The sequence below is a fragment of the Bicyclus anynana genome, chromosome 5, assembly GCF_947172395.1.
Source record: "Bicyclus anynana chromosome 5, ilBicAnyn1.1, whole genome shotgun sequence".
Lineage (NCBI taxonomy): Eukaryota > Metazoa > Arthropoda > Insecta > Lepidoptera > Nymphalidae > Bicyclus > Bicyclus anynana.
The window spans coordinates 728,947-756,234 of NC_069087.1; the positions used below are offsets into that span (position 1 = coordinate 728,947).

General features: G+C 37.0%; 1 protein-coding gene across 2 annotated transcripts; it reads left to right on the forward strand.

Moving 5' to 3' along the window:
* Window positions 1-26,166, forward strand: LOC112052738 (uncharacterized). Of its 2 annotated transcripts, XM_024091926.2 has the most exons (5): window positions 1-110; window positions 13,437-13,540; window positions 16,299-16,395; window positions 17,275-17,448; window positions 17,744-26,166. In XM_024091926.2, the coding sequence occupies exons 2-5, from the start codon at window positions 13,520-13,522 to the stop codon at window positions 18,619-18,621; spliced, it is 1,170 nt and encodes a 389-aa protein (XP_023947694.1). In that variant the 5' UTR covers window positions 1-110; window positions 13,437-13,519; the 3' UTR covers window positions 18,622-26,166. The 2 variants fall into 2 exon arrangements, with proteins under 2 accessions (XP_023947694.1, XP_052737665.1); XM_052881705.1 differs by lacking the exon at window positions 13,437-13,540.
* The last annotated feature ends 1,122 nt before the right edge of the window (window positions 26,167-27,288 follow it).

Here is a 27,288-nt window from a genome sequence, read left to right on the forward strand (position 1 = left end):
GCGCAGCGAGAGCACCGCGAGTCTGACGCGTCCCGGGCTGTGCCCCTCGAAGATGGCGGCGTGAGCGCGCGCCCGCGGCCTCCGGCGGTCATGCCGCGATGGCCAGAGAGGTAACCGCGACCGGCGCCGCCGCCGACCTCTTGCGTAACCGGCGACCGCCACGCCCGAGACGTGGCACTCCGCCCCGCGCGCGCCTTCAGCACCACCAGCCCTCCCGGTGTCAGTGACGTGATGGTGCAGCAGACGGTGCCGCAGCCCGCCCCGCTCGCGCGCGCCGCGGCGCCGTGCGCGTCCCTCTCGCTCTGCCGTACACCGTTGCACATGCAACCATCATTATTCAGAATCTGTGCCAGATTACATGCCACCCTTATGTGAATTCAGCCTTTCCATGTTCAGAACTGTCGCTTAGATTCCGCTCCGTTGTGTAGACGACGTCATTTTTGTGGTATTATCACGAGATTGATGATCACATACATCAGGTTGTCTAGTGATGAACATTCTAAATGCAGAGTTTTGAAATTTGTGACCCAGAGTTTCGTTTTAATTAGTGATTCACTTTAAATAGGAATCGAGGAGTAGAAATGTAGAGATAAGTGTAGCTAGTAGGGCACATGCGTGAGTCCCGGCCCGTAGCCCGTAGCAGCGTAGCGCTCCGCGTAGCTCTTTGCTTTCCAGTTTACGTCTCAACTCTATCTTTTCTGTTATATAAATTTATTCAAATATTATATATCTATATATTCTTCTGTACTTGAGTATGTCAGTGAACTCCTTCTTAACGGCTTTACGACTCACAATCGGTAGATGGCGCTACTATACTAAATTTTTGCATGGGGTTTGATTCTTGATGAATTTGAGCTCTGTAGAACAGAACAGGGTGTATTAATCCACGAAAATAATTTAAAGGGCGAAATAGTCATGATAATAAGACCTCCACTTGAATTAGACTATTTAATATGAATTTATTTGTATCATATTATATTGATATACTATGAAGGTTTCTTGTTAGTAACAGATCTATTACTAAGTACTACACAAACTACGTAGATTTAGGTTAAGAAATGGTCCACAATTGTGTTCGATTAATTGCTGGAAAGCAGCAGCGTGAACTTAAAATACTGTTGTATATATTTAGGTATGTATTTTCTAGTAATAATAATTGATGGTCTAAGATCCAACATTAGAAATAAAAATCCTCATCTGTTATTTATTAGTGATGAAAAATTAATGACAGATAATATTCACAATCACACATTGCAAAGGTAGCCTTCTTAAATTACGGCCAGACGTATTTTTCATTCAATATCTAGGAAGCAATGAATCATTGGACATAATAGACGATGAAACAACTGACGAGGATACATAATAACATTGACTCAACTGTTTATGTCTGGCAACCCCACAGTTGCAGTGTGAAAGCAGGCAACCATTCCATTTTAAATTCTGTTGGGTATACTCTATTAACTAGTGTACGATTTTTTTTAAATTAACTAATTAGGGAAGTAGATTAAATAAATTTAATAAAAAATTTAATCATTTAATATTGTCCAGCTTCAGTTACAACAACAACCTATTTGCGATGTGTCTATGTGAATATTTTCCATCATTAATTTCTTATCCCAAATAAATACCGATAAGCGTATATATTTCTTATGCCGGTTCTCGTACTATGTCAGGATAAGCTGATTGGCCACTTGACGGTAAGTGGAAAACCATTGTCTATAACACGGCAACACAGGGTTAAGCAATGCTAGAAACACGTACAGCTCGTGTGGGTTAACTTGACACCTGGCTCGAATGATGTTTGTACTCTGTTTGTATGGTTGTGTTTTATAGCCAGCTGACAAGTTAATGCGCACGAGTTATACAATACGCTGTCCTGCGCCTCTCAGTATGAGGCATTGATGTTAAACCTCATAATATGTGTGGCAGAAATAATTATGGTAGTAGTACTTTTCAAAACGAGCCTAATATAATACCTATATCATTTGTCTTGGACGTTTGGTAGCATTATAACACCTTATACGAAATATTTGAATTCATAATTAGCGGACGCCCGCGACTTCATCCGCGTGGATTTTTCACAAATCCTGTGGGAGCCATGGATTTTTCCGGGATAAAAAGTATGTGTTAATCTAAAGTAAAATCTATTTCCATTCCAAATTTCAGCCAAATCGCTTAAGTAGTAGCTGCGTTAAAGAGTAAAATTTTAGACTACATCATCACTTACCATCAGGTGAGATTGAGAAACATGGGACATGGGATACACACCAAAAATTAAATTAACAAACTTTAAGTTTTAGTAAAGTTTAATGAAACCACTCTTAAAAATGTTGCTATTTATTTTTACACAATTTTTTTTCAGCAGAAGTGAAGAAATTTTTATTTTATACATTTTGATGTTCATTTCACTATTAATTTTAAGATGAAACATAAATAATTAACTAAACTATAAATAAGTTTGGGTACCCTATTAAAGAAGTCAAAAGTTATTTATACATCTAACACAGGTTTCTTACATAAAATAGGTTACATTATTTAACATGTTCGTAAGTCTAAAACTTATTAAAGAATTTAACTTTTAATCAAGCGAGGATTTGTGTTTATTACGCTTTTTAACAATTTAATATCTGAGCGAACGAGCTCGGTGTTTTTTGTACCATACTTTTGTTATTAATATAAAACTAGCTGACCGACAGACATTATCCTGCTGTAGATAACTTTCTATATGTTTAACTAGCTGACGCCGCTCGGTTATACCCGCGAGGTTCCCGTTCCCGTAGAAATGCGGGGATAAAATATAGCCTATAGCCTCCGTAAATGGGCTGTCTAACACTGAAATAATTTTTCAAATCGGACCAGTAGTTCCTGAGATTAGCGCGTTCAAGCAAACATACAAACAAACAAATTATTCAGCTTTATAATATTAGTATAGATATTAGTACACATATAGAAGACTAGCAGAACCTCGCAATTTCACCCACGGAGTTCCAATTCCCGTGATAAATTATTACTCATTGATAATGTAGCCTTCCATTGGTACAAGAATTTTTAAAATCGATGCAGTAGTTTTTGAGATCAAAAAATCGAATTAGTCTTCGATTTAGTGTTCCGGTACAATGCTACGGAGAGGTATGGGTACAGTAACCAAGTTAGACCGATCCCTTCTTAGAGTAGAGGGCAACCTATAACTTACTAAAAATAGGCTGGGATCTAGCAGTCGTCACTCACCATCAGGTGAGTTTGAGATCACAGTCGAGGACTAGCTTACCATTGAATAAAAAGAAGATTGACCTCAAAGATGACAGCCATTTAAAAATGCTTTCTCTTTAAAAACGCATTTTCTCGTGAAATTATAAAGCAAACGATTATGACAACTAACAAGGCCATCACTTAATTAGCCGATGTTAGATATGTCTAACTTTTGACTCGAAAATTTTAAGAAAACCCGCCAGCTAAATCTGTGATACTGCTTCAGACAATTTACACCTCGGCGATCTCAAAGGGAAATCTAGAAAGTGGTATAGATCTCATCTAGATGCAGTGCTTACCGCGAATTTTATTGGTACCATTTTATAAAACCTACTAATATTATAAACGCGTAAGTTTGTATCAATGTTTGTTACTCTTCAACGCCGCATCTACTTAACTGATTTGGAGGAAATTTAAATTGACAATAGATAATATTCTGGATTAATACAAAGGCTACCTACTCTTTGTACCAAAAAATCCATACCGCAACGACCGATCCACATACCGGAACGACCGCTTAACTTACTAATACAGTTCTACCCTCTAACTACAATACTGATCTAGTATAGCGCTGATACTATCAGATGTAAACCAGGATTATCTAGCGTATGGCACTAAGGCAGCCACGAGTGAAATTACAGACTGGCAAACGCTAGTAGCAGGGTTAAAGCATCATTTAACAGTATACTAATACTCCCCTTCTCCACTCGTGTCGCCTCCCAGCCAAGAACTAACAATGCAATGGTCGGACTATACGAATAACTCACACACTGAACTCCTGAATCACTATCACTATTACACTATTGCACCATCACTATTTAACAAATGGAAGACGACTATCCATTTCGAGAATACGATTACAACTGAACTGCTTAACTAGCAGGCTACAGTGGGGCGCGCCATTTGGACGTGATGCTATTGGACAAGAGTCACCTGATAAACCTTTTACAGTCTTATTTATTTAAACAGTAAACAATTAAATCCCAATTAAATGAAAACCTGATTCTAATGTTATCACAATAATTAACGTAGATTTTGCTAACCGACCAAATAACTCACTCGCCGACAAACACATATAAAGAACTAGCGGACCCGCTCAAGCTTCGCTTTGACTTATGATGCACTTCTTCCCTATCCCTACCCTATCCTGCTTCTACCCTACTCCTAACCTACCTCTACCGTACCTCAACCCTACCCCTACCCTAGTCATACCCTACTTTTACCTACCCTAGGATTTAGGGGATTGAAAAATAGTTGGCCTATTCTCATAGATACCGGATAAGCACAAAAAATTTCATCAAAATCGGTCAAGCCGTTTCGGAGAAGTATGGCAACGAAAACTGTGACACGAGAATTTTATATATTAGATAATATGTAGTCACTACACAACATTAAGAACGAAAAAATTAAAATAACATTTTATAGAACAAAATTATTATTAACAGTTTGCGCAATTTTCATGAATGATCACGTGAATTACACGGTAGCGTATAGTTTTAAGGTAGTTAAGTCAAAATTACTTCGCAAGGCCTCGCCAGGCCCCCTTTAGCGCGAGGCCGTGGGCGTTTGCTTGCCCACGCCTAGCAACGCCACTGATAAATAATTAATTGCCTATAACATGTTCCTATAGCATACATTCTGAGTTAACACGGCACAGTCGCGGCTAATAACTATCAGACACAAAATATCACGTAAGAATTAAGGCATTACAAAATCTCGAAGCGATCGTGACGCTTCGCCGAAGCGGGGGATCATATTAATGCCTCGGCTTAGCGCTAATCTTCACATAAAGTTTCCATAAACGATGTGAATATCATTGGTCGGAGGAACGTTCATTAGCAGAGTATTATACAGGAACTTATTAAAAGACAAAATGTTTTAAGAAAAAGAAAAAGCTGAAACTGATAAGTGGATCAAGTATGCCTCTCTGACAGAGAGTTACATATTTGTACCTTTTGCCGTGGAAACCCTTGAACCATGGAGTCGCAGTGCCAAAAAATTTTACCGAATCATTTCACCGCGGCTAGTTGCCTCGACTGGCGACAGAAAGGCTGGCTCATTTTTTTGCGCAAAGGTTCAGCCTGGCTGTCCAGCGCTGAAATGCAGCCAATATTCTTGCCACCATTCCACGTGGGCATGATTTGTATAGTTATTAGGATAAGTTAGCTTAAGTTCCTTATTGTATTCTTTCTCAATAAAAAAAAATGTCTAAAGTAAAATATTGTAAGCTATAGGAAATATCCCTTAATTAATTAACTGACTAGCCAATTCGATAATTTATTCATAAAATCGTTCTAATCTAAAAAATTAAAGAAAAAGTTCACAACACACTTGGCCAGCTATTCTTTATAGACATAAATTTTTCTAAAAGGAATTTTATACTGCACTAAGTTTCATTTGAGTTCATTTAGTAGTTTCAGCGTGATGCCTGAATAACAAAAAAACACGGACAGACAGACAAAAAATCGAAAAAAAATATTTTTTGCTTCTTTTATGAATATTTTTTTCTTTCTATTATCGATTATATAATGTCCCCCAACAAAAAAAAAATCAAAATATCTTGAAAAAAAAAGTATCTTGCAAACTCTTAGATCCTGTCTTTTGAACCGGTGCATGGTAGGGCTATTCGCTACAAGCACTTGAATTTTGAAACCTGCTAAATACCAAAGCCATCTTAAAAAAGCGTCGATCTGAGAACCTGCCCCGTTTTTTCGGTAAAAAATAAATTGATGTTCGTTAATCTCAATCAAATTAGAAATCAGCTTAACTAAATTGAGTTATAATTTGTAGTTTGTTTTTTAAGTTCTAATAAATTAAGTTTGAAAACAATTATTAGGGAAAACAATACTGCACTTTTCTTACTTGTTTTATCATTAAGAATATGCAATTTAAACAGTAAACAGTATGTGGTCCTCGAATTAATACACACTCACATCCTCACAGCGCCTTGTCTATTAGGACTATTTGTCAAAATTCTAGAATTTAGACAAAATTTACGCAGTTTTAAAAATGTTTATAGTCAGCAGTACTATCTAGTAGCCGCTTTGATAGGTATATTTAGGGCGTTTTGCTGTTAAATATGCGGAAGTTTTTTGCCTAAGTTTTATACTTAAAATAGAATACAAAAGTAGCTCTTATTTGTGTATAGGAAGTTAGTGGGTGTTGTGAAAGGAAGCGTTTTAGGTCCTTTCTTGTTCCTAATTCATATAAATGTTCCATTAATAATATCCGTGGCATTGTAATATTCTATCGTAAAATTTAATAATGACAGGTCTAAAGAAAAAAACTTGACGATGACGATGAAACATTACGTTAGCTTACCGTAAGTAACTTTTATTTAAGGGCGAACTTTTTCCTTAATTTTTAATGAATAGATCATATTGACCTACCTGTTTATTTCTCTTTCAGCTTTGTGAAAACTAATTATCAGCAAATATTCAAACGTAATAAAGGTTGTTAATAATGTACCTTAAAACCCCCCTTGTTTCATCCCCATCTGATTTAATTTTCGCAATAAATAGTATCTTCTATAACCTTATACGTATAACTGAAAAAACTTGTTTTACAAGAAGTCTGTTACCCAAAAGGGTCGCTGATCCGGGTCAAATATATCCACCTTCAAGTCTACAGAGCGCTTGGATCTAGGCAGTGAAAAAAATATTGAAATATGGTTTAGTTTGGGCGCGCTGCAGACTTGACCGTATGTGGCGTAGCGTGCCTAGATCAATCAATCAATCAATATTCATTTATTTCAAATAGGCTTAGTTTACAAGCTCTTTCGAAACGTCAGGTAATATTATAATTAAGATAATGGTGATAATAATTAGTCGAAAACTTTAAATTAAACGATTGTACGAGGGCTCCAAAGCGCCTTGGTACGAGAAGAGCCCACAACAAACTCAACTTGCAGGGGCCAAGTATCAAAATTAATTGTAGGGCCCAAATGAAGGGAAATAGATTTCCCACAAAAGAAACAAAAATAGCTACTATGTAGGATGTTTCCAATAATCTTTATATATTTTTTTATTCTTTTAACAGATTTTTATAATATGTTTTTTTTTTGTTTCGGGAAGCACCAGATTAAGTGATATTGTGCTTTATATTTTACTAATTGTTGCTTTAACACGTAAGGGGCCTCTGTATTCCGGGGGCCCCGTATCTCTTGGTATTGCTGATACGGCGGTAGCTACGCGTCTGGTGTGAGTCCTAGTTATGTCCATTAATGAAAACATACAAGTTCGCACCACAAAGGTTTCCTCATCAGACTTGTCAAAACAAACGCGGTTAGATAATAATAAGATTGTGATTATATAATACGCAATGATATATCGAAGATAGTTATGATTGTTAAGGCATAGTTATTATTATTATTAACTATAGGCCAAGACCAAGGCATAGTTATTTGCTTTCATATAATGATAAACATGACCTTGATTACACTACACCAGGGTTTCTCAAACTTTCGGCTCCACGAACCCCTGTTAAAATTTCCAAGTGACAGCGAACCCCTTGCTAACTAATGACCCCCACCCCCTAAAGACAAAAATAAATTTGAATGTTGAAAAAATAAGGTTTTTGTTTTGAAAAAATTTAATTAAAGGTAGGACATGATATTTTAATGTTATGGGTATACTTGTTTCTTGTCGCAAATGTTTTCAATGTTAGGAGTAATTTTGGACAATTTTAACCTAAATTCTTACTTGGTATCAGATATCAAGCCATCATTACGTAAATCTTGTCGCGAACCCCCTACCGTCGAATGGCGAACCCCTAAGGGTTCGCGTACCCTACTTTGACAAACATTGCACTACACCATTGATGAGTTCCTTAAAGATACAGGCGCTTGGAGGGCATTAGATCAGCTTCCACCTTCACTCAGCAAGTAAAACTATAAGAAATTGTAATGTTGTCATCAATTGTTAATTATAATACTGTATGTTCTTTTAAAGAGCAATTGTTGAGTTTCTTCGAACCAGTGGTAGAATCAAATAGTATTTACAAATAGTCAACTGATGTGTCAAAAGTGCTTGTAAACTGAGCCTACTTGAAATAAATGATTTTTGGTTTGATTTGATTTGATGAGTGGAAAAAATCCCTTCTGCTTTTATCTGCTAGCAAGAGGTAATATTAATATCTATTTATTCTTTTTATCCTTATCGTAATGATAGTATACGTGAATTAAGAATAAATAAATCCGTTTCTGAAAGAACCACAGCAATTTTGCAATTTAAACGTTTTGCATTAATACTTCACTTCATAGACTTCAAACTGAGGGCCTAGTGGCAGTTTGATACTGTGACGATCGCGTTAACGTAAACGCAAATTTCTAAGGAATTGAAACAGCGCCATCTAGTGGCACTATTGCACAAATGTTTCAATTCCATATAAATTCGCGTACTTACGTTAACGCGATAGTAACATTAAGAAAACATTGAAAACTCCCACTAGGCACACAGATCAGAATGTAACATTTTGTTGTTATTTTTCTCTTTTTAGTTTAGTAGGTAGGTTAATTTTTGTGTTGGAAGTAGGTTGAATTTTATTTATTAATTTTTTTTTGTGCGTTTGAAACCGTTAAAGAAGTTACCGGTATAAATTATTTTTGGCACTAAGAAAAAATCAGTAAAAGAATACAAAATCGCCAAAATTAAAACTAAATGTAGACATTTAAAAAATCTGATACACTTTGAACCAAAACGAAGACCGCGGGAGGAGAGCGTTTCAGGCTGTCGGCGTCGGCTCGAGACGTCCTCGAGGATTTCCCACTAACACGAGTGCCCTTAGCCCCATGTGCTTGCAATTATTATAAGCGTTTGTTACAATAATCTACTATAACAAACGCAATAATACCACAATATAATGGATGGCTTCGGCCGTGGCTAGTTACCGCCAAGCAACTTAGCGTTCCGGCACGATGTCGTGTAGAATCCGAAAGGGGTGTGGATTTTCATCCTCCTCGTATCAAGTTACCCCACTTCCATCTTGGGTTGCATCATCACTTACCATCAGGTGAGATTGTAGTCAAGGGCTAACTTTTAAAGAATAAAAAATATCGTGACTTTATTTTCAATGACAAGTTAGTCTTTTTCTGATGCAGTCTAAGATGGAAAGATGGATGTAAAAGTTAATACTACCCACACCTCTGACGTTTTCTACGCGGCATCGTATCGGAACGCTAAATCTCTAGGCGCTATGTCTATGCCGGAACTCCGCCGGACTAGACCTGAGCCCATTCAGAAAATATAAACTAAAATGAGCCAAGCTGGTAATCGAACCTATGGCCTCGGTGTGGAGAACCACATCTCAGCCCACCGCGCAAGAGAGGTAGATAAACTGACTTAAAATAATATATGTAAGTAGTGTATATTTTAAATATTAACCAAGCGACCTATTGCGTGTGAAAACATTCAAAGTCTTCAACTTTGAAGAAACAATTGTCGTCATATTTTAAACAGCCTATATAAAACCTTGACAGATTATTTACTTAAACTTTTCTCTCGAAACACACTATCTATAAACGAAAACCGCATGAAAATCCATTCCTCAAAGTACTAACCATCGAAAATATCTTGTATTACCAGCTGATACCCGCAGCTCTTTCGCGTGAAATTAGGGTAATCTAGGAGTCTATGTGTTAATCAAAATTTCAGCTTATCAATAGCTGCGACGTTAAAGAGTAACATAGATACAAACTTTTACGTTTATAATATTAATAGGATTTGCTTGTATTTACATACATTCCAATTACAATATTATGGTTTACTTTTGCTTTTGATTTACATTGAACATGTAACAGCACCGTGAGAGTTTTCTTCTAGTTTTTTTTTAGTTTTATTAGTATAAAAATAATTCCTAATTGCCATTCCAAACATGACACAGTTTAAGCTTAAAATCAAGGCTGAGTTTACAAGTGTTCCGAGCTGTCAAGCGTTGAGACGTCGTTGAGGAATTTCCGACTGCGCGACGAACGCCCTCCAACATCCACATCCGCACGGTGTATGACTCGCGCGTCCACACGCCACGTCTTTGTAGGACGGTCCCGACTCAAGCTTTAGTAGTAGAGCTCTTTGTTACGGAGATCTCTGCGGAAATACTACCGCCATACTTATATCTAAAAGTTCTAGTATGATGTGATAGGATAGTTTAAAAAGAAGTTCTTTTATGCGACTTATTTGTATTAAACGAATTTCGATTTAACGAAAATGCGTTAGACACTGCAAACATTCTTCTTTAAGCCGGAAAGTATTATTATAAACAAATTTATAAGCACAACAACAATTTAATCTTTAAAAATAGAAATATATACCACACTTAGTATGTTTATTCTGTGTTTACGAACGGATAAAAATAGTTTACTCCTTAGGCAAGTATTTACTTAATTTAGTGTTATGATAAAACCTGGTTACTACTTGCTAAATAAGGTAAGTGCTACTTCGGTGCATCCGATTTTGTTTTGGCCAGTTAAATTGGGTGTCCTGACTTTGGTATTTAGTGGAATATTTCGGATTCTATTTCAAAATGCATCCTGTTATCAGATAAAACAATATGGTCACCGTGTGTATAATACGTGTTGTGTGTATGTGTGCATACACGCTTGCTCCAATTAATACGTCGAGCAACTTAAGCTGTAACGTTTCATATTTCTTAGCCAACGTTTTAAAAGACATCTTCTTTATGACAATTTTTGCAAAAATAAAAAAAAAATGCCTCAAGTTACATCCTCGTTGAACTCGGGGTCAAGTTTTATGAAAAAACAACTATCGGACGCTCGATGCTTTTTTCGGATAGTTTCCTTTTTTGAAAATAATGTTTGTTACTCTTTCACGCCTCGACTACTGAATCGAATTAGCTGAAATTTAGTATATTATGGCATGGATTAACACATAGGCTTTTTATCCCGGAAAAATCCATAGGTCCCGAGGGATTTGTGAAAAACCAAATTCCACGCGGACGAAGTCGCGGGCGTCCCCTAGTATATATTAAATAGTCCAATCAATCATTTTACAAAAATAAACTTAAAAAATCAATTTTTTTTTAAATATAAATATATAAGAAATTTCCACCCCTTTATATCTTTTTAGGGGTAAAGTCAGAAAAATCACAAAGTTTTTCAGACATTGGTCTTTTATATTGTTTTGATGGGAATAAGAAATTCGAAAATGCATAACACAACTCTTTAATTTGACAACATTGCATTGTTTGAGATCGAAATATTTATACCGACCTGATATCATGAGTAATATTGTTTTATTAAATTTAAAAATTAGAAATTAAGCATTGTCCGGCAGTGAAATCCAAAAAAATATGCCTTACTTCGTGAGTGGTCTGTTACAAAAAATACTTCGGTTCCAATACTATATCGTGGTTCCAAAGGGGTATCAAAAACTAAAGACATTTTTCGAACTAAAACGCTGGTATTTATACAGAAATATAATCTATACTAATATTATAAAGAGGAAAGATTTGTTCGTTTGTTTGTTTGTATTGAATAGGCTCCAAAACTAAAGAACCGATTTGCAAAATTCTAATTGGCTATATTTCATTCCTATAAAATAAACTACCCGGATGAAACCGCATGGCGTCTGCTATATATACGTAGAAGTAGAAGCCAGTTTTAATACATATAATTATGTGAATTTGCAAGGTACTAATAAATAACTAAAAATAATAATTACTCTTTCATTGAGTTCGGTTGTTCCATTAATTTAATAAATTAATATAAATATAAATATATATATAAAAATTTAGAAAATATATGAATATTTTACATAAAAACACTAAATAATTGCATAATGAAAACTTATACTTATTAATGAAATGGTATATTATTTTTCGTAGAGCGTCTACGAGCTACGGCGTAGTCGGTGTATATCCGAATATGGGTCGTTATCAACCTATATTCGGATCACTGCTGAGCTCGAGTCTCTCATCAGAATGAAAGGGGGTACGCACGCAGCGAATTAAGAAATTCCTCTGGTATGCAGGTTTCCTCACGATGTTTTCTTTCACCGTTTGAGACACGTGATAATTAATTTCTTAAAATGCACATAACTGAAAAGTTGGAGGTGCACGCTCCGCACCGGATTCGAACCCACACCCTCCGGAATCGGAGGCAGATATCATATTACTGGGCTATTATTATTAGTAATAAGTTTGAATGTAACAATTCACCTGTTAAAATTAAATAAAATCTTTCCTATCCTATCCCTTATTGATTCAATCCTATGTCCTGGTCCTGGGTTCGAATCCTGTGTCAGGCTACAAAATATTGAGCATTTACCTTCTAAATTTGTGTGTGAAAAAAAAGTGCCCCGGAGAGCTCGTTAAGCTGTTGGTTTCGATCATTATCTGATAATGATCGTTACAAAATATATTTTTAGAAATTTCAAATAGTTAGGAGTAAGTACGATAATAGTTCAATACGATTAAAACTTAAAGATCGCATCTGAGGCAGACAGCTCAGCGGAGCGAAGGTAAAGACGGGAAACTGGCAGTCCAGTTACAGTTACCGAAGCAGCTTAACCAGCTCAATCGGCTGGCTTGCCAAGTAGGACACACGTTGGCTACATGTGGGCCGAAAAGTGCATTATCGGGGTTGCTAATTCCGAAGATGTTACGGTTACGGCATAGGGTAGGGCGCTGCAGTGCGGGCCCGACTCCTGGCGCGGGCTGCGGGGGGAGGACGGGCGAGCGCGGGGGTGCGGGGAGTGCGGCGGGCGGGGCCGCGACCCGGTCACGAGTCACGACTCCGACAGTGCGGCCGCGGCGCTGCCCGGCGCTCGCCGCCACCGTACAACGCGACTGTCGTGTCTCTGACGAGGATGTTTTACCTATATTTACCACATAATAAATGAATTTATTAACGATAAATGAAAGTGATTTTAAAAAAGTACCGTTTTGAACTTAGATAGATATGTTCCCAATTATACAGTTTAGGGTATACCTATGAAAGATTTTTACAAGTTATTCAGTGTTTCTTTTTCTAATCGAAGGCGTTTCTGTGTCTATAGCGTTTTGGGTTGTACCCATCGTTTTCTATTGTAAAGACTGTATCTTTATGACTTGTATTCGTATATCACTCGATTGAAAGACGTGTCTGATATTTACGTTTACTCTTCGGTTATGTACATTGATTCTTCATTAAGCACGGAGTAAATATTTTTTCATTGTTGTTCATAAAATTACAGAATGTATTTAATAATGAAACACTGTTGTAAACGGAAAGTGACTTTGAAGTGAACTCAATAGTGATAGTGAGTGCATCGTGAAAATGATAGTCGAAATACAAGAGGTAACTTTGGCAGCCTAGCAGATGTAATGCACTCATCATCCCATGTCTGTAAATATACTCCTTTTTGCGGTTTTATTTGCAGTTTATTTTGGAAGTGACATACTATTATACGTGATCAATTTTCAAGCGTTTTTGTGACATTTATTTAACGAAAATATTAGTTTTGGACGATATAATTTATATCACACTTTATTTAACTTGAACCAATTTCGATGATTAATTTTAACTATTTCATAGATTAAGTTGAATTTTTGGATATTCAATTTAAAATTGATCTACAAACTTCCGCATATCATTCGCACTACGATAGAGCATGCCATAGAATGTAGATTTTCAACTGCTATTAGTGTATCACATCGAAATCGGTTTAGTTTATTTCTCATATAGGTAATCCTCTTCGGTCGATGTGAACTGACCTGACATATCATAAATCACCAGTAAAGTTATAATTTGCAGTAAGACCCGCTTCATAATCGAATTTAGTTTACGCGATGTTTTGACATTTTTCCTCCCCCTGCCTTAGGAAATCAGCTGATCATTACAACGTCCCATTTTTCTCGGCGGTGAAGCCTACGCCTGTTGATTGTTATGTAGGTTCTAGGATAGTTGCCACGGCTCTGGGCTGGGCTGGCTAGTGGGTTGTGGATAGTGGGCTAGTCCAGTCTAGATTAAAGATCGTTCGGGCGATGTCAGTAGGTCAACGCACAGTGCGTGCGGTGGAGGGTGTGTCAGTGAGAAGGCGCGCGGGGTGCGGGCGGGGGTCAGGTCGTTCGGGCGTTGCACCGCTGCATCCAGTGCAGGCGCTACGGACGCCGGCTACGCCGCTACGGTGCTACGCCGTAGCGCCACGAGTTACAATATGCCTGAATCATACGCTTTGTACTATGATTTTGAGTTTCCCCACAGTGGAACGTATTATGCTTGTATTTCATGATATCCTAGTACAAATACAATAATTTGGTTTGAAAATTGAGTGAATGGTAAATAATTTATGGAAAAATTTAATGCAATTTTTTCGATACGAAAATTTATTAAAGTTTATCATTACGAGTAACAGGTTGTTTTAAAAAAAGCTTTTCAACTCTTCATATTCACAGATTTTAAACAGTTTTAATTTAAATTTAAACATTTTGGGTTTAATTATTGTCATTACATTACATCTAGAGAAACCCTGCTTTTTAGCGCTCATTTTATTTAATTATTAAGCATTAAATTCATAAACAAGTAGAAACAACTTATGCATCTTATAATGAATGGATGTTTATAATGTACTGATTTTTGGAACAATAATTGTCCAATTTATCTTATATTAAAAATTATCTTATTAATTCATCTTATTTAATATCTTTAATGTAATTAATCACATTAATAGTTGACAGTGGTGATAAGAAAACGTGAATATGTGTCATGTAAGTTTGTACTACAATTGATGAGTGTGTAACGTAAGTTGAAAGCCTGTGTTGAACAGACCTTCGTAATCTATAAAAGCTGGAATTTTGTTAGCCCATGCTTTTACCATAGACCGCAAGTAAGGTGGGCAACTATGAAATTTGGACTGTGGTGACTTTGAAAGCAGAAAGTTCAGCTTAGAGAGCAAATCCTAAGCCGTAAAACGTATACGTTTTGGTTATATATTTTTTTCGGTCTATAAGCCCAAAGCGTCGTAGCAACACTTCGACAGCACCGTCAAATATTATTCTTCCGTTCCCGTTGAAATTTTCCTGAGTTTAGCGTTTTCGAATAAAAAACAGATAAAAATTGTAAAAACTATGTTTGGACTCGTAGTAGGAGTAGTAAAATACGAGTACATACAAATTGTTTTTTTAAGAAGTACAAGAATGTTGTCTGTTCGTTTAATATTATAATTTATGTATAAGGATATGGATTAAAACCTGCTATCAACCAAAGCTACCACGGTTCATGCTTACCTACCGTAGTTATAGTTATTTATGGTGGGCTCAGACCAATAGGGATGATGACAGTTTTTTAAATTGTATAAAAGTTAGGAGTATGCTAATAGTAAAGTAATTTTGTAAACAGGATATCTGCGATCATTACTTTCAGAGCTACAGGGATTTATAGGGTTAGATTTGCGGCGCTGCCGCGGGTCCCTGAAAAACTCCCCATACAAAATGGTACGAACTGACGTCGTAGGTACATAATGATCGTTAGATTTGTATGGGCGTTCAAACAAAATTACTAATATATTTGTTATTTGTGCGTTTATGTTTATAGTTTATATATTAAAAAACGTCACATTTAATGTTAGGAAGCTAAAACTGTATGAAATTTCTTCTAATTACGATAAAAGATTTTTTATTCTTATTTATTTTGCAAATATCCACACAATCTATGCTTTTTATGTATAAATTAGTTAACATTGACTTTATTTACCCGAATGTATCATAAAAATCAATATATTCAAACCTAGTCATCATCCCTATTACTTTAATAATGCTAAATGGTCTGAGATGGTGAGAGAATAAACTGAGCAAAGAGCACCTATTCCTATTCTGTGAGTCTGACAAAGTTTGAGCTTTTATAAAATTTGTCATTTTGTTCTTAGGTCTCTCTATCGCAGGTTTTTAGTCCAGTGTGTTAGAGAATAGTAGCAGTAGAAGGGACTGGTTGATGGAGAAAATGTATGTCTGTAACTCTAGCTATCCATAGTAATAGGAGTGAATGATCGACGTTTGACTGTGAGAATAATTAATTTGTAAATTAAGGCTCAATATTAAAGCGGTGTTTTTGTCTACAGGAGGTTAGAGGGAAGAGGCCTTTTAAGATATGGGACAGTTCTCGCAACGTGAGGAAGGGGTTGGTTGTAACTAGCTTCGAGGAGCTCATACACAGAGGTTAGTGCACCTATTGAAGAGCACACAGACTTACACCCGTCTTTATAGACGTTACTCAACTTAAGAGCCCGTAATGCGTGCAGCAGGGCTATCTTATATAACTCGCAAGTGCGAGTTAAGTGCATGTTTCGGATTTACCTCTATCTCTCTTTGTCTAACAAGATACTATAGAAAGAGAAAGATAGAGGTGACTTCGAAACTCACACTTGCGAGTTATACAAAACATCGATACAGAATAGCTCTGCAGTTTTGAGTTCCTTACCATATAAATTAACTTCAGAATTATGATCTCAAGAAGCATAAACTTCAAGTCGGTATGATATTGAGGAATGTCTCCGAGATTATGAAAATTATATAACGAGCAATTAAATAATTTTCATAATCGAACCTCCTTTAACCTTTCAATGTCAAGTCCAATCCAAGAAAGAAAGTCCTAGGCTTAGCACAACTCTAGACCTTCATTAAATTAACAGTAAAAACCTGTATGTTGGTGTTAAACATCGCTGCATATGTGTGTTTGCCATGCGTAAAGCACGGGTCATTATTATCAGTAATAGACCAGGCGCTGTTAGGAATTTAGTGTGCACAATTCGAGGGCTGCTTTCTTTAACAGTTTTGAACTCAGAAAAGCATGTTGCCAGGAGATTTGTTGGTCCATTCTTTTGTAAATACACTTATATTGGTCATAACATCTTATAGTGATCATAGAAAGTCAAACACGCATTAATAGCACGGTCTAAGCTCCATATTCACTCTTTGAGGATGGGCGGACTCCGTTAAAATAGGCTGATAATAATGTTTATCTTTTTAAATGTTACTTGACATTTGTTGGTCCATCACGAGCAATGGTACACCTGCAGTCGGTGTCGTCATTTGCAGGCAAGGAGAAGTTGTCAGTAGCGGCGGGGGAGCCCGTGCGGCTGGTGCTAGAGAGCGACGGGACGCAGGTGGAGGACGGCGACTACTGGCGCACGCTCCCGCCCAACACTGTGCTGCTGCTGCTGCGGCCCGGCGAGCGATGGTACCCCACCGGCGTCGACGTCATCAAGGCCGGTGAGCGCTCGCCATCCGGTCTTCCCTCATTCCGATTATCGTTACGCCAGTCCTTTAGACTCGCTGCCTAAGAATTTAAACTCAGCAGGTGCTTTTAGTGCTGTCTACAGGGGTAGACGGAAATCTATCCGCACCTCCTTATTCCCCTTCTTTTTTGGCAGTGTGGGTGAGCATAAGCCTCTTACTCTCGATCCCTCTCTGAGTTCTCTTTATTGACGACGCTCGACAGCCGTAGATCTCCGTCAAGAAAGCCGACGAGTGCCTCTGCCGCCACTAACCCCTTCTTCCGTTGCAGCTATCTCGGCGATCCCGAAGATCGTGTGCGAGACGATCCACGCGCTCGAGCTGCACGATGAGACGCCTTCATGGAAGATCATGGACAACAAGGGGCGAGTCACCGTGGTGCTGCACTGGGACCAGCGGCCGCAGGCGTCGCCGGCCGCGCGCTCGCCCTCGCGCCAGCCCAAGCCCGACCGGCGGCCCTCGCTCGTCATCCAGACGTCGCTGGAGCGGCCCGCGCCGCCGCACATCACGGTGGTGAACCACGACGAGCCGGGCCCCGCGCGGCGCGCGCACGTGCACACGGCCGACTGCCGCGCCGCGCCGCCGCCGGCCGCGCGCGCCGCGCCCGACGAGTGCGACTTCCACTGCTGCGCGCTGCACGAGGAGGGCCGCCGCATCGCCGTGCACAAGAGCGTGGCCACGTCGCCCATCCAGGACGCGCAGCCGCGCGCCTCGCCGCAGGGCCGGCCCAAGGGCCACGTGCGCTTCCTGGACGCCGAGTCGGCGCGACGCGGCGACCGAGACTCGTCCGAGAGCGAGACGGAGAACACGCTCGTCGAGGACGAGGCCGTCACTTCCGAGAAGTTCCTGCTGCTCATCGATCAACTGAGCGTCGACCAGAAGCGACACCTCACGATCAAGGACATCGGCATCATCCTCGAGCGGCTCAGCTCTAAAATCCTGGACGTGGAGCGGCTGGACCGCGAGTCGGAGTCGGACGACTGCTACAACTGGACGATCAAGGCGACCATCCGCGGCGACGCGCTGCGCGAGCTCGGCGTCATCTACAACGGCAACTACTACGCGATCAGCGAGCATCCCGGCTACCGGGACGAGAACGAGGAGGCCGGCGACGAGGCCGAGGAGGAGGACGAGGAGGACCGGCTCTGATCGGGCCTGTGCGGCGCCGCCGTGCCCGCCGCCGCGGCGCTGCGCCACGCGCTGTGCCGCGTCGCCGCGCGCTGAGCGCCGCACGCCGACCGCACGCCGAGCCGCACGCCGCACGCCGAGCGCCGCACGCGAGCGCCGCACTACAACAGAGACTTTATGAAATTTTCAAATGGCCGCCCGCCAGCCGGCGCGGCGGCCTAGCCCTAGTTAATGTAATAGCAAAATAAAGTAAGTGAAACTGACTTCCTATCGATTCCTAGGACGGTGAGTCGGCAGCCATCGGGCACCATTCAGAATCGATGTGGTCCGCGTCGCGCGAGCGACTGCGGGGTGTTTACTGTAGCGTAATGTGGATCGACTTATCCGACTCGGTCGATCAGCAGCACAAATATTTATCATCGACGTTATTGTCTTTAATAATAATAGGTAATAATAAATTATAGACGAGTTAGCGACGAGAGCGAGTCCACCGACCGGCCTTCGGACGTTCCGTGCCGCCGCGCGGTAGGCCTAATATTTCGACGGTTATTGATTTGCGTTCAAACATGAGTCTTTTCCATGGTTGAAGAGTGAGTAACACCATTTATATACTAAAATTGTGGTTAGGACTTTATAAAAACAATAAATAGTCTTATATTCGTGGTGTGTGGAGCCGGCCGCTGCAAATATGCTTATTGCGACTGTCGTACTGGTTCGGCCGATATTTAGCTGTCGTGGCAGATAAAACAATTATTTTGTTTCAAGCGGAAAACTGAGTATACACGGGGGAGATTGTGTGAATGACAGCCTGGGCGTAGTGGTGTAGCCTTACGACTGGGAGCTCCCGGGTTCGAATCCCGGCTCGGGTCAATTTGAGAATTTAATTTACCTAAATTCTGATTGGCTCAGGTCTCGTCCGGTGGTAGGCTTCGGTCGTGTCTAGTTAGCATAGAACCGGTGAAAATGTATCGTCAAGCAGTAATGTATCGTTCTGGTACGAATACGATGAGCTGTGCAATGCGTTTGAGTACCTACACTGCTGCATGGGCCCCATTTTCGATGTAAAGTACTCGTATAGTACCTATATATACCTATATATAGCACGCTCTTACGTTAGCGCGCTTTCAAAGACAGTATTGCTGTCATGTGCTAACATTAATAACCATCTAATCGTTAGGTTCAACTTTTCTGACAGTGTCCGTAAATAATAATATTCTATATGAAATAATATTTTACATTTTATATTTTGTTTTCAATTAGCTAAAATAATGTGTTACTGTGTGCTGACTTTTTGTAGGATTTGTGTAGCTTTTTAATATTGCTAAATCTTGATTATTTTTTGCGTATAATAAGTTAGAATTTAAAATTTTGAAAATCTCCCGACATCCATTATTTTAAGATGACAATTTATTTATCAAATTATTTCAATTTTAAAGGAAGAACGCTAATATATTCGATTTGGGTTAGCTTATGGTGTCACCGACAACCTCTGTATTAACTACATTGATCACATCACATTTTATCTTAAGAAGAGAAAAGACGTTTTGTCGACTACTAGCGGCGGTGTTGAAATATCACTATATATCTTTCGTCCCAATGCTACGAAAGAGTGAGCTATATTTTCGTTTTCGCCGAAATTGGTCGAAAAATGACTTGTTCTCGCCACTATACTAAAGCCATACTCGATGTGTTGCTTTTTATATAAAAACATTAGAAATGAAGGTAGAAAATGCATGTAATTTCATAACTTATTTATTTTAAATTATGTATCGTTTATGATTTTAAACTTATTTCGTGGTTGCTTATTTATCGTGGTATGTACCCGTTTAATAATATTCATGATCCATATGTATCGTTTGTTCATAAAATGTAATTATGAAATACATAAACGTTTAAAGCTTATTAATCGAATTTATATTCTTTAATTTAAGAACAAATTAATTATAATAATTATTATTAGGTGTGAAATGACTAGCGATATAGACCCTCATTTTTGATTCGTTTGTTGGTAAACAGGACACATCCAATATGGCTGTAGTATAGATAATATGTCATAATGCGCAACTTAGGCCTACTGATTTTAGTCGGAGGATAAAAACGTTCACTGAATTTCGATTGTGGGCGGAGCGTCTTAATTAGAACTAGCGGACGCCTGCGACTCTTTAATCCGGCCTATCGCAATATCTTAGCGGATACCTACTAACTATAGACTATCTCCCTGCCAAATTTCATCTTTGTTCACCAAGCGGTTTTCGAGATTTATTTTTTATTTATTTACCGTCAGAAAAGTTTTACAATCAGCAGATATAGCTATTCTGTAACGATATTTCTACAACTCGACACTGTAAGTCTAAATTTCGTCTCTATCTCTCTCTTTCTATTATAGATAAAGATAGAGACAAAACACTCACACTGTTGAGTTATGAAAATATTGTTACAGACTAGAGCTACAGCAGCAAATGGCCGAGCGTAGGGATGAGCCAGTCACTCGATGACGCGAGTGATGCGCGAAGACTTGAGACGAGAATGCGTGAAACACTATTGCATAGATATTATTAATAAAGCGTTTAGCTAATAAACTGAATGTTATTAAAAAAGGTTGTAACTAAAAATACGAATATACCGTCACTGTAATGTCATCATACCAAATTGGTATTTGGTAGTTGTAAGTCGATTCTTGTATCTATAAGCTCTATGATATCGGTAGTTATTATTGTATAATGTTTTTAATTTTTGTATAGTACCGATAAAGTAACACGAATGTATAATATATTGAGGTTTAATAAGTTTTACAGCCCCACTGGGAGTCATATGTATAGTTATTTAAGGTGTAATATTACGATTATGAAGTAGGGCGTAGAGAGCCCGGGCACCGCGCGTGTCATTTGTGAGTACGACTCGATCGTGAGTGTACATTGTGGTGTACGAACCTTACGTTTTATGTGCTGTCTGTTTTTGTGTGTCTACTTTCAGAACGGTTCATGAAAAATGTTTACAAAATCACCCATAACTTCTCATGTCCAATATTATTATTTGTTTAAAGAAAAATAAAATACAGTAATTTAATTTTATTACAATATTGTATTCTTGAAAGTTTGTTAACGTGATTTAGAGAATTGGGGAAAATTCATCAGTAAAGTTGGAAAGTTTAGAGAAGAGCAGAATTTAAAACAACACTTATTAATTTAAGAAATATAAATTTAATTAGAATGTAATTTTTTAAATTAAAAGCTAGAATGTTAAGCGGACGTTATTATTATTAGATAGACCTGTTATTTTGATATAATAATATGATATCGTTATGTTTTTTCGTTCGAACAGAGAACAATAAAATTATCATGAACCGGTTAAGCTCCGCTTTAAGAACGATTTTGATGTTTTGATACGTGTAACTTAAGATTATGATTTTAAGGTTTGATATTGTGACTTGTCTTTATTAATTCTAATTAAATAATTTCTAAAATACTATTGCTATAAAAATTTAGGTGAAGCTATTTCGAAAAAGTGGCTAAGATTCATGATGGAGTAACGGGACTTTGCGAAAATATAAGAAATTGACTTTATTATTATTAGAAATTAAAAAAAAAACATAAAATAATCACATGTTGGTCGTAGAAAAGAGAAAAATGTTACGAATAAAGAACTGTTAGATTTATTCTTTATTTGAAATACCAGTGACTTCAAGTATAATGTAATTTTTGTTGTAATTAATATAATGACGTATAACAGTGAGGCGTTATTAGTTAAAATAATTTTATACAAACCGAACAGATGCACCTATTACTATTATATATATATACACAACAGGTTTTGAATGCTATTTGTACCTAAATCTGGTATGTACCCTCAATTTGTGTAATTTTCAAATGTTGTGTTAATGTGTTAAACATTAAAACACACATATTTGTTGTTTTCTTATTTTAAGATTTGTTTGTACAGCTTTCTAAGTCTATCGTGTTAAGCAGTTCATTGTTGTTTGGGTTTTAATATTTTATGTGAACTAATAATAATATTTTCACCATATATGTATATTATTATATGATTAATATGTTTTATTTATATTCGTTAAAATATATAAAACATCTAGGTATGTACGATAAATAGTCTGTTTAGTGAGTCCATGTAATGAAACTCAGCTCGAATTACTGAAGCTATTTGACAGCTATGAAAGTGAGGTGGTTCAATTAAAATGCATTTTTGGACATCACTAGAATTTATTTTTAAACTTGAATGCCAGGAAGTCAATAAGAGAAGTATAGAATAGAAATCCTGTTATAATATTTTTTTTATTTACAATAAATATATATTGTAATCGTATAACATAAATTGGTAGAACAAAATATTAGCTATTGATGGCTGTGAAACGAATTGTCTACGAGTATTGGACGTATCACGCCTTATATATTGATGGCTAGATTGAATACCCTACACGTGAGATGTGGTCATTTGCTCAATACAGTAACAGATACTTTGTTTCAATTATATTATTATTGTAATGAACGTAAACTGGTGAGCTAAAATAATAATTGAGACACTATAACACGAGTATTAGGTACCTATCCAGAAATATCAATAATTTCATAGTGCCTATTCATCGAAATTTGAAGAAGAGCAGGCGATAATTTGTAAAAGTTATCCAGTGAATAATTGATTGATTTTGCTATTCTCTGAAAAAAAAACAAGGTTTCGCGAATGGTCTAAGTACGTTTGGGTTTTTGTATGAAATGTAGTTTACGTAGGTTGAGAATTTTTATCAGCCCTTGGTGACGTCGTCGTATAGATCCGTAACTAGGAATTTGGCAGAGAATTGCAAAATTAATTAATTATTCCCTGTAAAATAAAAATATTCATTTATAAAATTATATTATAAGAAAAAATTGAAAAAACGAGTGTTTTTTTCAATTTTTTTTTGTATTACTCATGTACCTAATGAGAAATTACTCGACATTTTCAAACAATAAAATTTTATTAATTTGCTCGCCAGTATATACATAAATGTGTTAATTTTCTTGTATGTCTTTATTTTAATTCTACCGCTCAACCTGCGATTATAACCGATTGACAGAATTGTATAATTAAAGCGATAAATAATATCTACATGAAAATAATACCACCGTGTTAATAACTATATTATACTAATATACTGCTATACTAATAACTATACTAAAAACGAGATTGGATTAAATCCGCGCCACATGCAGCAAAGTAATTTAAAAATAAATAATAACAGTCGTTTGATTAAATTTTCAAGATTTTCATCCCAATGTCGTTAATATCCGGGTGGGTTATTCGTGAACTCGGTGACTTTGGAGAATGAAACCAATCGAGCCTGTTTGATAATCGTAGGTACCTAGACCTACGTATTATTACATTGCAACTTGTTTGAGTGATACAAAAAAAAATCATAGTCCATATTTTATGGATAATCCAGATTTTGGTGGCTTTTATTTTATTCGCATTAATGAGAAAGCCTTCTTTTTGATGAACAACTAAAATGAACTGAATGTAAATGTAACAAACGAATGATAGTCGCCTTAATAGCTTAATCGACGAAGACGAGAGGTGAAGAAGTCCTAGCTTCAATCCCCTGTCGTCAAGTTCACTAGGTACTGTCATATTTTCTAGCATTTGCTTTTCAATTAGTCGGATCAAAAATATATTATTTACATCCAAGAAACTTCATAAAAATATAAAGAAAAATGCAGGTTGAGCCGAAGAAAAAAGTTCATGTATCTATCATTGATAAAAAAAGTAAGCGACGAGAAATTTTATATTATAATTATAGGAAGCTTCTAAGAAATTTGTCATTACTTGTAACTGAAAATGTACATTTTACAGTGTGTAGGAATGAAGTCACTGTTGTTATTTCCAAAGTGCAAAAAGAATACGTAAGGCTAATCGATACTTAAAAAAAACTAATAATTAATATAATCCACAAGCAAGGAAGCACGTCTAGGAAATAATTTAAATGTGCCAATGGTTTTTTATGGTGTTGTCATTTTGAAAGCTAATAAAGGTTTTTGTAATTAAAAATTGTTCATTTAAATTGTAATATTTACGTGAATGTATTCAAAAAGAAAGAATGCTGTATAGTATGCCAGTAGAACGAGATAAATGTTAAATCTGTATAATTTGATTATAACTTTTAAAGCCTGAGCTTGTCGTGCTGTACGCTGTATCTTTAAACTATCTATATTATGCGTGGTGGATTTACAAAACGGAGATTCTGGGTTCGATCCCCGGCTGCACCGATTGACGTTTTCTTAATTAGTTCAGGCTGTGGATACTACCCTACCGGCAAAGACCTACCGCCAAGTGATTTAGCGTTCCGGTACGATGTCGTGTAGAAACCGAAAAGGGTGTGGATTTTTGTCCTCCTCCTAAAAAGTTAGCCCACTCCCATCTTCGATTACATCACCATTTACCATCAGATGAGCTTGTAGTCAAGGGCTAACTTGTAAAAAATAAAAAAAAAATCTTTAGGTAGTCATTATGAGTAGCATATTTATGCATATTGACTTTGAATATTTTTTTAAGACTAAAATATTCTGAGAAATGCATGAAAATTGTACACTGTAGCAAATATAAAAAACTAAAAAAAAAACTTCAATTTATCAAAAAAAAAATATTATTTTGGATACAGTGTTTTGTCATGGTACGGCAATGGCTAGAAATATCAAAAATCTTGAATTGAATATGCTAACGAAAGAAATCCATTATTTCCGGGGTCTTTTGTAGACAGTTTACAAACATGATAAAGAGAGAGATAGTTGCGGGTTGGTTTATTTTATCTTTTAATAACTTTTTTAATACTGTATAATGTAAGCTTTTATCTCATTTTGCTGGCTTACTTCGATCATTTTTTATTGATGACTCAAAGATCATATAAACTGTACCTATCTTGTAGATCAAAATAACATTAATACCTATGCTTTCTTATTCTCTTAACTCAAACCTATAGCTGGAATTGGTTTCAATATTCTTTAGTGTTTATTATAATGTAAGTATTGTGTGTTCAAGTGCCAAAATTTGTATTTTGTTAGTTGTTTGAAAATATTGCAAGTTTAAACACAGTTTATGAAATGCGTTTTGCTTTAAATTTTCTAATCATAAAATGAAATATGTGAAAATACTTATAAAATAAAAATTGACAATTTTATATAGGAATCACTTTGAATTGTTTTTTAAACATTTGATGTACCTACCTATGGCTTTAGCTAGATTGGCACGATGTTCATCTCAGTTATTATTACAAAATATAACTTTTTAGGGTTCCGTAGTCAGCAAGGAACCCATATAGTTTCTCGATGTTAGTTAAATAGTGAATGTATCGTATTTTAGCAGCACTAAATCCTACTAACATCTTGGTTACAGCAGAGAGTACAGTGTTAGGACTCGCAATATTTTCAAAATTTCGATTTGTTTTTAAACGTTTTAGGTGTGTGTAACAAAATTTGTAATTCGTAGCGACGACTGTGAGATCCGGGTTCCGTTAGTAACATTAAGCGACATCTCGTATAAACTTCACTGCCACTAATTTAAAAATAAAAATATTGGAAACGATTATACTAGCGTTTTATTGTTTATTTGACCCTTGACTTGACTTATTATAAAATCCCTAATAATAACAATTATTGTTAGTTTTTAGGATTTTATTGGTCTATAATCGTGTGGCTAAAATTGGTGTCCTCAAAATTCTGACCTCTGTCCTGACCTGCGGCCCTGTTATGTATCTCGGTGTACCATTCAATTCTAAGTCACCACGTCGTTTTTCGTCTTATTTACGTTTTGGATCATCTAACAGAGTTATTTCAACGAAATGATCTAAACTACGCCATGTTACATCAAGTGTCAGTGATTTTTTGTTTTGACGATCATCTGACATGATTATTTCAACAAAATTACGTAAATAACGATTTTTCGTTAAAATAACGTTACGACTTGCTAATACTACTAATATACTAATGCCAATTTACGTAAAATTACTAAATTATTATGTTTTAACGTTGAAAACACTATATTAGATGATTGCAAAAACGACAATACGATGAAAACCCACGTAGTGACTCATTATTTGAATTGTACACCGAGATACATAATAACCCTGCTGGTCTGACCAGAGTTGGAACTATCAGTAATCTGGCCAGGCCAGGGTGTCTTGGCTATCATAGACACATTTTTTTTATATTTATTCAAGAAACCCCAAATCAGCTTTTATACGATAACGAAAATACAATTTATCACACTTTCAGGGTGTCTGGGGAACATGTGATTTCCTGGCATGAATGACGAAGGTCTGGCGGAGTCTGCTCATACTAGGTTAGGCTAGGCTCTTGCTCTTAAAGGTTTTAAGAAAAGGTCTTATACTATAGATCGACATTTTACGTGTATAGTGTATATTTAGTTTTGGGTATTATATTTTGTCTAAATAAATTTCGTTGTTTAGGTACTATGCGACTCAACAACATGCGGTCAATTAGCCGCTTTTGGTCGCCTCAGTTGTTACATGCTAGTGACACTTATCTCTATTAAAAATCCTTGTTTTCATGAACAACCAGTATAAAGTGGTAGGACATAGGTACCCATACTACATAGTGCAAGAAGGGTTCTGTTTTCGTGCGTATCTTGTATGTACCTACCTATGTAATGTATATGTTTGAATTAGTAGTTCTTTTGTAGTATTTTTTG

Excerpts from the sequence above, each read along its gene's own strand:
- LOC112052738 (XM_024091926.2), top strand. The coding sequence starts at position 13,520 with ATGATAGTCGAAATACAAGAG. Across the intron at positions 16,396-17,274 it reads CGAGGAGCTCATACACAGAG|GCAAGGAGAAGTTGTCAGTA; the intron begins GTTAGTGCACCT and ends CGTCATTTGCAG. Across the intron at positions 17,449-17,743 it reads CGTCGACGTCATCAAGGCCG|CTATCTCGGCGATCCCGAAG; the intron begins GTGAGCGCTCGC and ends CTTCCGTTGCAG.